This window comes from Podarcis melisellensis (assembly GCF_964234715.1).
Source record: "Podarcis melisellensis genome assembly, chromosome: 8".
Classification (NCBI taxonomy): Eukaryota; Metazoa; Chordata; class Lepidosauria; order Squamata; family Lacertidae; genus Podarcis; species Podarcis melisellensis.
This window is the reverse complement of record NC_138540.1, coordinates 39,247,165-39,264,268: the sequence shown is the minus strand read 5'-3', so window position 1 is coordinate 39,264,268 and position 17,104 is coordinate 39,247,165. Positions and strand designations below refer to the sequence as shown.

Genomic DNA, 17,104 nt, shown 5'->3' with positions numbered 1-17,104 from the left:
CCTTCTATTTGCTGCTTAATAGATGCAAGGTCAGTTAGCAGTAATTTGTACAGCCTGCAAGGAACTGTGTTTGGAGATTTTCCTAGCAATACTAATGAGTTTAAAGACGTCACCCTCTGGGAGGAAAAAACAAAACGGAGGTAATCTTTGCAAGCAAGGCCACTAACTTCCAAGACTGCCCAGTTCTAGGGGCATCTTCCTCGACTACAGAAGACATGTTGGAAAAGAAACTATTGTTGACACTTCTGGAAGAGTGCACAGGGGCAATGTAGAACCTCCTTCAGACTTACCTTTTATTGCGAGTGTATTTTGCAACAAGTTCTTGGCACAATAATAGTGCAAGTGGTCGATTTATACTGTTTTAGTTTGTTTTGAAATGCTTCCCCAATACTATCACATACTTGCTGTTTGGCGGGCCTGTAGTGCAACAAAAAAGACGCAAGAAGATTTGTGACATTCAGGATATGCATAGGTTGGAGATGAAGTAGTGTCACCACTCCAAAACTTGCATGCACACAGTATTGAAAGCAAGATTGCTTGTGACCTCCCCAATAGCATCACGAGCACTAGTCAAGCATACTCTCCAGTCACTCCTACTTTGCTCCTCCCCTGATGGGAGCAGGGTGAACAAGTTAGGAATGCTTGGCATAATGAATCGGGGACTGTGCTTCATTGGCACTGAGGAACATAGGAAGCTGCCTGAGTCAGACCATTGGTCCGTGTCCACAGCAGCTCTTTCAGTCTTTCCCAGCTTTCAACCAGGGACCTTCTGCATGTAAAACAGATCCTCTATGGCAGGCTTCCTCAAACTCGGCCCTCCAGATGTTTTTGGCCTACAACTCCCATGATCCCTAGCTAGCAGGACCAGTAGTCAGGGATAATGGGAATTGTAGTCTCAAAACATCTGGAGGGCCGAGGTTGAGGAAGCCTGCTCTATGGCCTAACAAGCCATGATTACTAGCCAACCTGAAGCTATGGTTTGTTGTTGGCTTGCTGCTCATGGCTTCTTAGGGTGTAAGAAACTAGATCCCTGGTTTGCACATAACACAAGGGGTTGCTTCGTTTATCCTGATTTGTTTATCCCACTTGCTGCAGGGGAGGAGCAAAGTCAAATGGTTGATACACTATGATAAGCTAGAAAGTCGGGGCGTCTAGAAACTTTTTGCAGGTGTGTTCTGCAGCATGTCATTGACACAGTCGTGTAGTGGTGGATTTATACTGGACCATCTATCCATCATTCCACTTTATAAGTTGTTCTCCAATATTACTGCATTTTTGCTGTTGATAGGGGGCATTCTTTCATTTCAGTGCAACAGAAGCGGGAGAAACACCATTACCATTGTCCATTTGTAGTGTGAAAAGTTATAGGATTTCGGCAGAATGTAATGGGACATGCACCAACTGGAAACAAATCAGTTTGTCCACAAAATTTTGGCAGACACCAACAGTACTGAAAGTGGAGATTGCATGTAACTCCTCCGATAGCATCCTGAGCACAAACCATCATGAATGCACATTACTGGAGGGGTGTACATATAGTCTGTGCTGGAATGGGGAATTTCCTGGAAACTCCATGTAAACCGTCTTGCATTCCATTACTGGGAGCAAGGCGACACACAGATAAGCAAATCCAGTACCTAGCCCAATCTGGAGATACTGGCAATGGAACATAGGAACTTTTGCATGCACACCATCATCTCTGCTACCCGGCTGCAGCCAAAGTTTATGTCACTTTGGAGCAACTGACGTTTTGAAAACAAGTAGCAGCTTGCTCTTCTATTGTTTCCAAAATAGCACAGTGGGAGTAATCCGTTTCAATTGGTGGTGATAATTATAAGTCATGTTAGTTGAGAGGAACGGCAATGGCAGCGCAAGAGCTATATTTGAACTCTACGCTTAAGCAATAAAAGGGGAGAAAATGATCAAACTGCAGAGGAGAGAGAGAGATGCTTTAACGAGTGCATCCCAAAGGTGCTGGATTTATGAGGGCACCCCAGGAAGCATTGATTGAAATTGCTGTCTCTGATTGTAGTTCCATATTTTATTGAGGCCATATTGTGAACAGCACAAATGAGGGGAAAGCAACCTAACAGACAAAATTAACCCTCAAAAAATTACTTCTTTCTTCCACTATCTGGGTCAGATTGCATTGAAAGCTCTTACCTGCCATTTTCAGAAAGTGTCCCCTGTTCTAATATTAAGAGTTCTTCCCAAAAGGAGGTAGAAAATATTGAAGGCCCTTGAAAGCAAGTTATTATTGATTCTGGCAGAGTTGCTTTTTAAGCTGTTTGCCACCATTGCTTATTTTATTGATGTCACAATCAAGAGTCCCTGGAAGGAAGGAACAACTATGGGAATTAGGCCCACATGCATACTTAAAAGAAGGGGGGTGGGGAAAGATGAGTGTGTTTTGGTACCAAATCAGCTGGGAAATCATTTTCATATTTTATGACTGACTAGTAAAGCCCTAGTCTAAATAAACATTGCTGCAGCCTCACGTGATGGATGGCTTGAATATTGAGAAGCCAGGAGGTCAGTGTTGGTCCACAGGTTGGTGTGTGAAATAATGAAAGTTATAAATCTGTTCTTCCACCCTAAATTTTTTTTTGGGGGGGAGGGTGGAAATTGAAAATTGCTCAGAATAAAAACTTGCAGAAAAACTTGCACTTGACACCTGTTTGTATGCACAAACAAATTGACACATTTATCCAATTTTGATGTTTTATAGGGTTCGTGGCAAGGCTATTGATTTTTCTTGATGCCTTGTAGAACATAAAAAGTTGCCTTATACTGAGTCTAGTCCAGCATTGTCTACATAGACTGACTAGTGGCTCTCCAGGATGTCACACTGGAAACTTTTTCTGGTCCTACCTGGAGATTGTATTTGGGATTTTCTGTATGCAAAGCATGTGCTCTACCACTGAGCTAGGACTCTTCCCCACATGGCTTTGCAGAGATCATTTGCTAAGTCCCTTTCCAATCCAATGATAGCAACAAAGATAGTTGTTGTTTTGTTTCAGAATTTTTTTGTCGACTAACCATATTGATTTAGCTATTTAAAATGCATGCAGCTAAAAGCAATAATTTTGAAGGAAAACCACTTTCCTTTGTTTTTCAATGATGCACCATTACAGCAGGCACCAAAGCAGCCCATGGAATATTGCATTGTGAAAGACTGTTAGAAGCTTAGAAGTCAAATCGTTCTTCACCTTCTTGCCATTCCGATCTCTCATGATTCACCATGTTGATGGGGAACAGAGATTTTCTTCCCTAATGAAAAAGGAGATTGTTTCCAGGTCTGTTAAATTATTTGCTTTGCTTTTCCTTTTCAGAACCTGCCGCTGATATTCTCGAGGAGAAGACTCCAAGTGGCAGAGACCCAGCTGTCTGGCATGTTGGCTTGAAAGTTGCTTGGGACATAAAGAACCCGGGGTTGGCTGTACCCCTTTACCCGGGAGACTGCTACTTTATGCTAGGTAGTATCTAAAAGCAAACATGGTACCAATTTCTATTTCTTTTCCACTTTCTCACCCCTCCTTGGTAGGGGCAGGAAAATAAGGAGAGCAATAGTCAGTTTAAAAAAACAAGAGGAAAGGAAAACATGTACAGGAGGGGGAAAAACAAGAGGAAAAGGGGTAGACTGTAAGCCTTCACATCTAGAGATTGGGAAGAAGAAAAATATACACAGTCTATTATTATTATTATTATTATTATTATTATTATTATTATTATTATTAGCTTGACCAAAAGAAACAATATCAAAAGAGTGTTGTTGTTGAAAAATATTTTAATGTGCAAGATGCAGGAGGACACTTGTTGAATTACATGGGGGGGGGGGAGTTACGTACAAACAATGCTTGTATGTAAATGCATGAGAGCCAGTGTGGTGTGGCTCTCTCACTTCAGTGCACAGATGGAATCAGTGAGGAAGTGGGGCTCTCCCCGTTGTGTGATTGCTGAACAGAGTAACTCCTTAAATTAGGGTGGGAGACCTGTGTTTCTCTGGATGTTGAACTCCAACTCCCATCAGCACCAGTCAGCATTGTTGGCGCTCAGGGATGCTGGGAGTTGTAGTCTGGCAACATCTGGCGTTCCACAGGTTCCCCACACCTAACTTAATTCGCTCTCCTGCCTCAGTGTTGATTGTACTGGCAAGAATAGACCCATGCATGTAGTGGAATTCTGTGCTTCTTAAATTCTCTCCAGTCACATCAAACCAAACCAAACCAAACCTTGGGTCGGTGTGAGCTTGGCTCATTTCCCCTGATGCATACTTAACTTTATATACTACATCTCATGCCGTGCTGGAAATGAAATATAAAGAACAGCTTAAAAAATATTATTTTATTTTAACACCGTAACAACATCCTGATCATGTTTATGTGGAGACATATTAAATTCTTCCAGTTCAAGTGTATAAATCACTTATTCTGACCAGTACTTTATAGGGACCAACTGGTTTGGATATTTATAGGGTGGGGGTTACAAGTTCCTTTCTGTATTTGTAAATCACTTGCAATCTTTTTTGTAATATTTGACAAAGGTTTTTTTTTGGGGGGGGGGGTTCAACGTTGCTCTACCTTAAAAAAAACAACAGCTTCTGAAAGTAGCTACTATATTGTTGCTAGAAAAAACCTAAAATATATGAATGCTCAGTCTACCTATATGGGCCTTGAGCTTCCTCTGTTCTCCTAGCTTACAATCTGGTATACCCAAGTTAACCTATTGTAAGGCTGAAGGACACATTTACCTTTGGCTCATGAAAACAATTTTGTAAAAGTACAGAGGCTGAGATCCAGAATACAGTTGAGCTGGAAAGTGCTCAGCTGTGTTCTGGAATTCAACCTCTTTAGCTTTAATCTGCTGACCTGCCCCTTGAAAGCTTCACAGCAGCTCAACCCTTCTTGCTGCCACACTGATTGGTGTTACTTGTTGTGCGGTGATCCAGGATAGGGACTTCTCTGTGGTAGTGCCCCATTTGGGGAACGCCTTTTCCCCGATGGTGTGTCAGTCATCCTCACAGTGGAGTTGTCAATTTAAGAGGCACTTACTCAACTGGGCTTTCGGGGCATCCTGGTGTGGGGCTAAAGCCTGTTATTTAATTAGGAGTTTTAAGTTTTTGAGTTTGAATCTGTTTTTTTATGATTCAGCAATGTTATCGTTGTACATTGTACTTTATGGTTTCTGTATCTACACTGGAAGTAAACAAATAGACAACCTAGCCATCTTCTACTTTCAAAGCCCTACTACTGCTCACAGCAGTGATGGAGAACCTGTGGCCCTCCAGATATTCTTGGACATTATCCCCAGCCACCATGGCCAATGGTCAGAGATTATGGGGTTTGTAATCCAGCAGCATCTGGAGGGCCAGAAACACACACAGTGTGGTATAGCAGTTAGAGTGTCGGACTACAGCTGCTGAGACCCAGCTTCAAATCCCCACTTAGCAATAATAATAATAATAATAATAATAATAATAATAATAATAATAATAATTTATTATTTATACCCCGCCCATCTGGCTAGGCTTCCCCAGCCACACTGGGCGGCTTCCAAAAAAAATATTAAAATACTGTACTGTAATACATCAAACATTAAAAGCTTCCCTAAACAGGGCTGCCTTCAGATGTCTTCTTAAAGTCTGGTAGTTGTTGTTCTCTTTGACATCTGGTGGGAGGGTGTTCCACAGGGAGGGCGCCACTACTGAGAAGGCCCTCTGCCTGGTTCCCTGTAACTTGGCTTCTCACAGTGAGGGAACTGCCAGAAGGCCCTCAGTGCTGGACCTCAGTGTCCGGGTAGAATGATGGGGGTGGAGACGCTCCTTCAGATAAACTGGACCAAGGCCGTTTAGGGCTTTAAAGGTCAGCACCAACACTTCAAATTGTGCTCAGAAACGTACTGGGAGCCAATGTAGGTCTTTCAAGACTGGTGTTATATGGTCTCGGTGGCCGCTCCCAGTCACCAGTCTAGCTGCCGCATTCTGGATTAGTTGTAGTTTCCGGGTCACCTTCAAAGGTAGCCCCACGCAGAGCGCATTGCAGTAATCCAAGCAGGAGATAACCAGAGCATGCACCACTCTGGCTAGACAGTCCGCAGGCAGATAGGGTCTCAGCCTGCGTACCAGATGGAGCTGGTAAACATAATACTCTGAACCAGTCACGTCTTTAAGCTTCCTCCACCTCATAGGATTCCACCTCATAGGCTTGTTGCAAAGCTAGAAGAGAGGGAAATGTATCGGGTGCCCTGAGCTTCTTTGAGAGAAAGGCAGGTTAAAAATGCAATTAACGAAGGGGCAGCTAACATTGCTGCTGCTGCTGCTGCTGAGAATTAAATAAGGTTTTTCTTCTTCTTGTATTTGGAAATGGTCAGTGCTGCTTTGCATGCCAAACACCTGAGGTTCAGTCCTTGGCATCTCCAGGTTGGGACAGGAAAGAATCCCTGTTTGAAATGCTGGAGAGTTGCTGCCTGTCAGTGAAGACAATACTGAGCTAGATGAACCAATCATCTGACTCTGCATAAGGCAGCTTCCCTGTGTTCTGTGTAATGACCATAGTCTACAGCGTAAATAAACTTTTGGTATATTTACACTGTGGACTGTGAACAGTCCGGTTCCACGAAAAATAAGTGTACAACGTAAAAGGAATATCATCATTAATGAAACTTGGAAAATACGTGAATGATCCCTGCACCCATTCAATCTTCACACAAAGCATCCAGAAATCTTTGGCTATAGCTAGTGGGAGGGCAGCCCCTGTGCTGACAGTGATATTTTGATATTTACCGGTAAACAAATCATTATTTGAAAATCTGACCAAGGAGACTGTGACATGGCAAACTGATGGTGAAACCTCCAGCAAGTGTTCCCTCCTAAGAAGCAGAGTTTTTAAATAGGTAATGGGGTCTATCTTCCACAGCGTACTCCCCACATAAACAAAACTGGAAGGCAAAAGGCATGTTTCCACATCACCCCTCAGCAACAGAAATTGCACTAATTGGCCTAATTCATGAACTCAGGATGTGCCCACTTCACTGCTAGAGCCTCTGCTAATTCTGGAAGCAGTATTATTTCCTCAAATATTTCTGCATCGTAGATGCCATAAATGATGTATTAAGACAAGCTAAATGTGCAACCAGAAACCCCCACTTCTTTCAAAGAACTGGAAAGAGTGAGTGCATTTTTAGTATTTTATTGCTCTCTTTTTTTCCCCCTCCAAAAGAATTCCTGAGGTCTTTCTCAGCTCTGGTGCTGGAGAATATAATAAGACTCTTTGTTGTGCTTTGAGGGGGAAGGTGTTAAAGTTGAAATTTTAAAGGTTAGTTCAACACCTGCTTCTTAAGCTCTTGTCTCCATTCCCCCCACCACCTCTCTTTTCAGGTGAATATTAAGCCACACCTTGAACTGTGCAGTTTGTGTCGAAAATTGATCATCACCTTTTCCTCTTAATATCAAAAATAGACTTTGATGGGTTACCTGGAAACGGTGTTCTCCTTTCCCAGACAGAAGCTTTTTACGATAAGTGAAATCTGATCTTCATGTCCTATGTGAAAGAGAAACAGTTTAGCTCAATACACACACACACTTGTAGAGGGAGTTTAGGCTGAACTTTGCCGCCTCCAGTACTCCATCAAAGGGGTGTCTGATGCAAAACGTTATGGGGGAGGGCATGCAGTAAATCCATAGCACGTGGCAGGCAACTGGGGCGGCCCCATCTGCTGTGCCCCACAGCATGCTTAACTGAGGTTGTCATGGTCTTTGCAGTCTCCCCCACCCCTAATATTTAAGAGGTAGACATGACCAGATTTTTCAAGCAGATTTACAATTGTCACTAATTTTTGCCTACCGTGACTTCAAAACACACTGGAGCAAAATATACTTCGGGCTTGTTCAAAGAGGGAAGACTTGCTTCTCCACAGCTGTTTCCTATAGATCAAATGTTGCTTGAAGGTTATGGGGTTTAAACACGGCATGAGGATGTATTCAGTGGCCTCTTTTTCTGGCGGGGGGAGGGAGAGAGGAGTTCATGGGGGAAGGGGACCGAGCAAATTATATATTTCAAGGAGCATCAAAAAAATTATTTTCATTAACTAGAAGTTGGGAGCATAGACTTGGCTGAATGGGCTGTGGTTGGAGATTTGCAGCATTAAATGGAAAAAATGAAAAAAGCAAAACCCTTCCATATGCACCGTGAGCCTCATTCATATTTCCATCCAGTTAATTTGCCTCTGAAACTTGACCCCTGCATTTGATCTACATACTTTGTGTATCTCTATTTGCTAAGGCCATGAACTCCTGAAAGTTATTTGTTGTTGCTAAACTTTGATCATATGAGTTTGGTAAATCTGCTACATCTTGTTCAGTTGTCTGCTAATTAATTATGTAAGGTTCTCCAGCCCCACCTCTCGCCCCCCCCCCCAAACGCATTATGCATACTTTTTCTGATGGTTACAAAATGATTCTTTATTAGGACTGAGCCATAGGCCCCATCTTCACAATACACTTAAAACAGTATTATACCACTGTAAACTCTTAGCTTCCCACACAAAAATCCCGGGAACTGTAGCTTAAGAGTGCTGCAAGGTGTTAGGAGACTTCCCTATTCCTTTTACAGAGCTACAACTTCCCGAGTTCCTTGGGACTGACTGTTGAACCACTCAGAGAATTGTGAGGGGAATAGCGGGTCCTTTAACAACTCTCTGCACCCTTAACAAGCTGCAGTTCCCAGGATTCTTTGGGAAGCCACGTCTGTTTAAGGTGGTGTGATGCTGCTTTAAATAGGTCTACTCTTTACAGTGCCTGTTTGCTTTCTTCCTGCACTAAAACCAAACAAGAGGAAGTTATGCTGAATGAGAGCAAGGCTCCTTCTAGATCAGCATCATGTGTCATCAGTAGATGTCCAGATGTCTTTGAGAAGCTGCAGGGCATGAAGGCAGTAGCCCTCTCATGCTTGTCCAACTTAGAGGATAACTGGTACTCAGAGAGTTACACTACCTCTGAACACGAAGGCTTGATTTAGATATCATAAAAGCACGTGGGGAACATGTTCAGTGAGCGAAGGGGAGATATGCATCTCTAGACCCTCAAGATGGGCACACAGCCAAGCTGGTGGCCTCCAAATCTTTTGGACTCCAACTCCAGTCAGCCCCAGATAGCACAGTCAGTGGTCAGGGATGATGGGAGTTGTAGTCCAGCAACATCTGCATTGCTTCTACATTACCTTGCATTCCTCTGCTGCAGCTATATCGTGTACCCATCTCCATAGTTGACTATAACTCTTATTTTCCGTTCACAGATGATCTCAACATGACCCACCAGCATTGTGTCCTGGCTGGCTTGCCGCCTAGATTCAGTTCTACTCATAGGGTGGCAGAGGTGAGTAACAGAGAATTTGGGGGTTTGTTTTTTCCTGGAACAATAATGGTTTCCTCCTCTGATCTTGGATGCTCTTCTCTGAGGGCCCAACTACATTCTACTTTAAATTTGTAGCTTGCATTACATGCATTTTTTTTAAATAAAAAAACCTTTAAGTCACAATTGTAGGCCAAGGGGGGGCATTCAGGATTGGTGCTATGATGTGGTGCAGGTGGAGTGGTTTTTTAAAAACCATTTCATTCTATTCTGAAGTCTTGTAGGACCCCAATGGCCATTTATGTTCCAACAAAAATAGCAGCGAGAAAGCGGTGTCTTCCACAATGAACCATGCTTGAGGTTTGTGTTTGACGAGAAAGGGGGATGAGATTGCCTTGTTATGATAAGTGGGAAAGGGGTTTCAAGGGAGCAGTTGGGTAGGGGATGGGAATTTTGCCAATTGGGAGAGGGAAGAGGGGTGGGGAGTAAGAGGGATTAGCTGGGTGGTAATGGGTGGAAGTGGCTACTAGTTCTAACCATGCATCCCTGAGTTTACTGTGAATTTGTTTTCATTTTCATTACATATCTACTAAACTTAGTAGTTGCTTTAAAAAAAATAAAAATAACTCAAAAGTGACTTAAAACAATAAATAAATTACACATACATTAAAACCAGCATAAAGCAAAACAGAGAAAAATCTACAACTTATTGATATGATTGTTCTTCAGATGAATACTCTTGTTGTTAACTCTGGTTGGTTGGTTGATTGTCAGTGAAACCTGCATGAACATCCTTTTACCTGTGCAGGACTATTAGCACATTGAGACTGTGGTGGGACCTATTCTGCCCACCCTGATGAAGCAGTACAGAAAGAGTAGGATACAGGGTTGTATTCAAAGAAATGCGCTGAGCGAGCAAAATGACTTCTGCAATGAGACTTCCCCCTTTCATCTCTGAGGTCCAGCGCCGAGGGCCTTCTGGCGGTTCCCTCGCTACCAGAAGCCAAGTTACAGGGAACCAGGGAGAGGGCCTTTTCGGTAGTGGCACCCGTCCTGTGGAATGCCCTCCCACCAGATGTCAAAGAGAAAAATAACTACCAAACTTTTAGAAGACATCTGAAGGTGGCCCTGTTTAGGGAAGCTTTTAATGTTTAATAGGTTATTGTATTTTAGTGATCTGTTGGAAGCCGCCCAGATGGGCTGGGGATACCCAGCCAGGTTGGCGGGGTATAAATAATAATTTATTATTATTATTATTATTATTATTATTATTATTATTATTATTATTATTATCATCATCTTCCCCACATGCCCCTTAAATCCATTCTGGTGGTTCCCCACCCCCAACCCTCCAGAGCAAATTCAGGGAAAGTGTGGGGCAAGCGGGGCGAAAGTCTGGTCACGCAAGCAGAAGTCATTCCACTCTCACATTTATTTTGTTGAACTCAGCCCACAGACTTGTGTACTGCCATCATAAAACATAATTACAGAAACCGTGCAAGCTAAGACTCTTAAAATAAGCAATCTAATATACACATATTAGTGTAATAGTATTATGTATTATTATCATAGTAATATACCCATATTAGTCTAGGGTTCTAAACATCACTTAAAAGGCTTGTTATTTGTCCTTTGCAGTAAAGAATGAACTCCCTGACCCTGCTCCCCACACTCTGTTATTCTGATATTAAAATGCACATTTACTTCCACACACACACAAAGAAAAGGAGAAGAAGCTTCCTTTTTAGAAGCCCCTGCTTTGTTTTCATAAACCTCTGTAACCTCACATTATATAGTATGGAAATTTTCAATACAAAGAATCATAGCACCAAGGGGTCCTTTCTCAGGGCTGTTCTTGGGGATTTAGCTGCACTTATAAATATTTAACTGAAAAAGATCCTGATGTAGACGCATCGTTGTGTGAGAAGACCCCCCCTCCCCACAGAGAAAAGTCTATTTCATGTTTTGTTTGTTCTTTCAGTCCAGAATAGAGTTTTCCTGTGAATGGGGGCAGATGATGTTCCAATGCATACATGTGTGTTCTCTTCATCTGCAGTGTGGCTTTTTTCATCTGCTTGTTTCCCGCATACGGGTGGTGCCCCCGGGCCCTGAATTAAGCAAGGAGCCCCCTACCGCCTCAAAGTCTTGGGTTCCGTAGGCATGTTTGTACCTGAGGCCCCCAGCCCAGTTTGCACATTAATTAAAGAATGTGGGAAGAACCCTGCTGGATCAGAACAAAGTTCGAGCTAACCTAGCATCCTGTTTCCCCCACAATGGCCACCCAGATGCCTCCAGACCACAGGCAGGGCATGAAGACAGCAACCCTCCCTCACAATCTTGTGAGACTGCCCTGGCCCCATTTGTAGCCCCACTGCTACTCCAAGAAGCTCATCGTAGTGTTTGAGCCAACCCTGAGGTATAGGTTTAGGCCCTACTTTGCACTGTACGGAGTCCTAGAAGTCCCCGGGAAGAGAGATTGATTGTTCATCCGCTAGGAATGGTAGCTTGGTGAGGGGAATAGGGAGTCTCCTAACAGCTCTCAGCACCCTTAACAAACTACAGTTCCCAGGATTCTGTGGGGGGAGCGATGATTGCTTAAAGTGGTACAGTGGTACCTCGGGTTACATATGCTTCAGGTTACAGACTCTGCTAACCCAGAAATAGTACCTTGGGTTAAGAACTTTGCTTCAGGATGAGAACAGAAATTGTGCTCCGGCGGCACGGCGGCAGCAGAAGGCCCCATTAGCTAAAGTGGTGCTTCAGGTTAAGAACAGTTTCAGGTTAAGAACAGACCTCCAGAACGAATTAAGTTCTTAACCTGAGGTAGCACTGTAAAGGTAAAGTAAAGGGACCCCTGACTATTAGGTTCAGTCGTGACCGACTCTGAGGTTGCAGCGCTCATCTCGCTTTATTGGCCGAGGGAGCCGGCGTACAGCTTCTGGGTCATGTGGCCAGCATGACTAAGCCGCTTCTGGCAAACCAGAGCAGGGCACGGAAATGCCGTTTACCTTCCCATCGGAGCGGTACCTATTTATCTACTTGCACTTCGATGTGCTTTGGAACTGTTAGGTGGGCAGGAGTAAAGTGGTATAATACTACTTTAAATATATAGTTCAGATAGGGCCCTATTTTGAGACAGAGAGACAGAGTGAGAGATAAAGCTAGTTTTATTTTTAATGAGCTCAGTATTACCTACCCCAGCCTTCCCAAATTGGGTTTCCCAATCCCCCTTCCCAGGTGTTTGGGTCATCCAACCTTCATCATTCCCCCAGCCACCATGGCCTATGGTGAAGAATGATTGAAATTGTAGTCCAGGTTGGAGGGCAACAGGTTGGAGACGTGCAGCCCTTTTCCAGGTTTTTAGAGAAAAGTCTTGCCTAAAAGGTGTTTCTAAGCACACTTGGCAGAATGAGTTAAGAGCTTCCTTGCAGGCGAGTCCTTAGCTATCAGGATGATGCTCTGCCTCTGCAATTAGAAGCAGTGATGCTTCTGAATATCAGTTGCTGGAGACTGCTCTTGTGCTCATGTTCTGCTCGCTAGTTTCCCACAGCCATCTGGCTGGCCATTCGCCTGATCCAGCAGGCCCTTCTTATGTTGTTACGTTCGTGATCGTAAGGAGGCTTCAGAGTACTTTGCATATATCAGTCTGAGTGGTGTAGTGGTTAAAGTGTTGGACTAGGATCTGGTAGACCAGGGTTCAAACCCCTGATCACTGGGCAACCTTGCCTAACCTCTCAGCCTAACCCACCTCACAGGGTGGTTGTGGGGATTAACTGAGAGGGTGGGAAACCACATGTACCACCTTGAGCTACTTGGAGAAAATAAATGAAAACATTTTTTTTAAAAAAAAAACAAAAGCGAGAGAGAGAGAAATAGAGAGAGAGGGGTTTTTAGATCATTGTTAAAGAAGCTGCCCACTTTCAGTCATAAACACTGAGGCAATCCAACTCTCTACCCGTAATTACCTGTGCAAGCATATCTGTCTTCGATGCCAGCACAGTGTTGTGGCAACATTGGTTCTCTCTCATGTTTCGAGCTGCCAACGATGTTGCTACGTGTTTTTGATCTTAAGCTTTTCTTTGTTGTTGCAACAGTTCTTAGAACTGGGCTAGCAGCATGGATTATTTACCTTGAATTTCAGTTGCAGCATTTTTGTTGTTGCTGGGCTATACTGTTACCTAGTGCAGGCAGGGGATCAAAATGCAGTGTGAGGGTGGGGTGGGGAATATGAACAAAACCTGCATGCCAGTAAGGAAGGTCTACCCTGACAGCTTCGTGTCTGCAGGGGGTATGTTAGAAACCTCAACAAGAACCTGAAGTGGTAGATCCCAGTGCTAAATGCATCACATTATACTAATTTTATTTAGCTCATATTCTGATGTTAGTGAGCCATAGAGCCATTGAGGACTTTTTAAGCATTATTATTATTATTATTATTATTATTATTATTATTATTATTATCAGGTACTACCAGTGCTAGTACTATTACTACCGGGACCTTTAGCCCCTCTCCAGGTCCTCTCTCACAGCTGAGGCTTGGAGTGTGAAGACAAGAGAGTAGGGCCTTTTCATTTGTGGCTCCTGAACTGTGCAATGCTTTCCCCAGCGATATCCATGTGGCGCATTTGTTGACAGCTTTTTGACACTAGGCAAACACCATTGTTTTTTCAAGGGCTTTCTGACAGACTAAGCTAATGTTCTTTTGTTACTAGTGTGCTGTCAAAGCTTCCTGCAACTGTACAGTTGTTTTGATATCTTTATGGTATAATGTATTTATATTTATGTTTTAAATATCTTGTAAGTCATTTGGATGCCTTTGGGTAACAAGTGACTTACAAAATAGTAGTAGGAATAATAGCAACAGCAATGCAGCTACTGATGCTAATGGTGCATACCTATAGTTTAATATAGTGCCAATCTCTTAAATGACTGGAGTTGGTTTTGGAATCTCTTTTTTGCTTGTTTGACTCCATTTGGGACTAAATTTTCTTTCTGCATTTATGAATTCTAACAGTGCTCTCAAGGGACCCTGCCTTATATTTTGGACCAATGCAATGCAGCACTTCAGAACTTGTGCGCCGATACTCATTTGAGCTGTCCGACTTTGAAATCTCTGGATGTCGATGACATAAAGCGAGTGGAAGAAACCCATAATGAGGTGAGAAGAAGGTTTACATTGAAATAAAAGCTGCACAGGGAGTATGGAATTTGCATTTCATATAGGTAGAGCACTTGCTTTGCTTGCAGAAGTTCCCAGTTCAGTCCTGGTGTTTCTGGTTAAAAGGATCAGGTATCAGGTGGGAGGAAAGACCTTGGTCTGAACCCTTAGAAAGCTACTACCAGTTCAGAGTAGACAACACTGGGTTAAATGGAAAAGTGGCCTGAACAGGTATAAGGAAGCTTACTATGTGGTCTTGAGAAAGGGCCAGATACCTGTGACCCTCCAGATATTATCAAACTTCAGATTCCATCATCTTGGACCATTGACCATGCTTGCTGGAGCTGTTTTGTGCTGGTGTCCAACAATGGCTTCAGGGCCACAGGTTTTGCACCACTGGTTTAGAAGACTCTGAATAAGATAGCTTCACATGTTTTGGTGCATAACACTTGACTTGGGTGGATTCCATTGTTTGTATCCAGCAAAGCTTGAATGGCTTTTGCAAGTAATAGACCTAAGATAGTCTTGTCCATTATTTGCTATGGGTCTACTCTGCATAGGACTAACATTGAATATGGAACCCATGGTGTGTACAAGGGGATTTCAGTTCAATTTGTAATGAGGATAAGGTTCAAATATATTATGACTTGTGCAATCTACTTTTTGAAAACTGAAATTGCTGTATTAGGGTGATACTAGTCCTACTCAGAGTAGAACCATTGATGTTAGTGGGCGTAACTGACCGATTCAGTATAACACAATTCTTACTATTTGCAAGCAAGAATGCATATTCAGGATCTCTTGGCAGTTATGACATAACCTGAGCTGTGTTTTGAAATCCTGAGTATTCTCTATTGTTTACAAAGAGAAGAGATGCACTGATGGACCTGACCACGTTCTGCCCACTCCAGTGTTCTTTGCAAGAATCCCAACAACCAGCAAGTTGGCCAGTGTTTACTAGAATAGCAGAATCTATTTTCTCCCCACCCCTGATGAATCCCTTTATGTTGGACCCACACACACAATGAGCCACCAACCTGGAGGCAGCTTATCAGCCAGATGTTGTGGCACACCAGGAATACACACCAAGCATCCTGATTTTGATGCTTTCCTGGCATTGCCTGATGGAGACTGCCTACCACCCAGTAAGCCAGAACTTGCAGGTGCTGACTGGTAGGTTACAGGACTAGAAGTGAAAACTTTGGGTATTGTGGTGAGATGCCAGAGTTGTAGCTTGGAGCATATTCCTGGCGGTAAGCATTTCCAGGCAGTGTATTGGCATCTCCCAACTAGCCTGGCCATTGGGCTCTTCTAAGGCTCTGGGCTGTTCCCGTAAGTCCCTTTGGCTCTAGCCCCTTCAGCTTTGCCCTCCATACTCAAATCCTGATCCTCTCAGACACTGGCTGGCAGGCAGTAGTACTTCCCTACACTCTGAACTCCTTTACCCTATCCTCACCCCAACAGTAGATCTCAAATTTCTACATGCCATGATAAAGCAAGAGAGTTTGGAATTGCCCGTTCATGAGCTTTTGATCCCACCCTCCCAGCCCCTTTCCCCAAGATTAGCTTTCCAGTCAGAAAGTGGGTTAATTCCACACAACAGCAGGCTCCCCCCTCCCTCTCTTCCTCCCGACAAGTCTCTCCTCTCTGCCACACATGTGGGCAACTTATCTGTGGTTTACATTGCTGCGGAGACACATTTCTTTGTCGAATCCCACTGTAAACGGGAAGCCTAGACATCTGCGGTGCTAATGCAGGTCTTTGATTCTCCCTTAACAAAAAAAGGAGGAGGAGGGAAAGAAAGAAAAAGAAAAAAGAAAAAGGACCACATGCCTTTTGTATACTAATTATAGAGTAATGCTTGGTAGGTTCATGGCCTAATACAACTGGTATGTTCTTAATCTGTGAGGCATATGTTGGAAGAAAATCTCAGCTTTACATATGAAGTCCTAGAGATAGCTCAGCAGTCCCCCAGAACTTTCTTCAGTGCAGGAATTCTTTGCTGGCGAGAACAAAGGAAATTGCAATAGGAGTATTGCTTGATGGCTTGCAACAGGCATCTGGTTGGCCACTGGGAAAGCAGGATGCTGGACTAAATGGACCATTACCTGATCCAGCAGGCTCTTCTTATGCTCTTATGACCAGACACTCTTGGGGGGGGGGTTATGGTGCAAAAAACTGCTCTGACAAGGAGGGGAGAGGGCTTAGTGGCTGGTGCAAAGGTCAGCCAAGAAGTGCAATAGACAGCTGGGCTCCATAGAAGAGGGAAATCAGCTTTGTGAGTGCCACAAAGGGCAGCCAATCAGCGCTGTCAAATTTGTACTTTCTGGTTCAAAGCAGAACAGGTTTCCCCTAAGTTTGATCTATGTCAGGAGTGAGGAACTTGTCCCCCTCCGTCAGATGTTGGAGTACAATTCCAATCATCCCTGGCCATTGGCCTCGCTGGCTCAGAATAGGACTTCGATTCCTACAATATTTAGGGAGCTCTAAGTTCCCTAGTCCTGATCTGTGTGGAGATGGTGAAAAATGTCCATAAACTGCAGCGGGTACTCTTCCACGGTGGGCTTGCTGCATAAATACTTTTCTCTGCAAGATTCTGG

The 17,104-nt window shown here is 43.5% G+C and overlaps 1 protein-coding gene across 9 annotated transcripts in view; it reads left to right on the top strand.

The window, feature by feature from the left end:
* The window catches only part of FTO (FTO alpha-ketoglutarate dependent dioxygenase), a 252,999-nt gene that overhangs the window by 54,007 nt on the left and 181,888 nt on the right, over positions 1 to 17,104 (top strand). For 7 of the 9 annotated variants that reach the window (XM_081924062.1, XM_081924064.1, XM_081924067.1 and 4 more), the window contains exons 4-6: positions 3,333 to 3,476; positions 9,291 to 9,370; positions 14,361 to 14,504. In XM_081924062.1, coding sequence (XP_081780188.1) covers positions 3,333 to 3,476; positions 9,291 to 9,370; positions 14,361 to 14,504 — 368 coding nt within the window. The remainder of the gene's footprint in view (positions 1 to 3,332; positions 3,477 to 9,290; positions 9,371 to 14,360; positions 14,505 to 17,104) is intronic. The other 2 variants (XM_081924069.1, XM_081924066.1) reach the window with 1 other exon arrangement.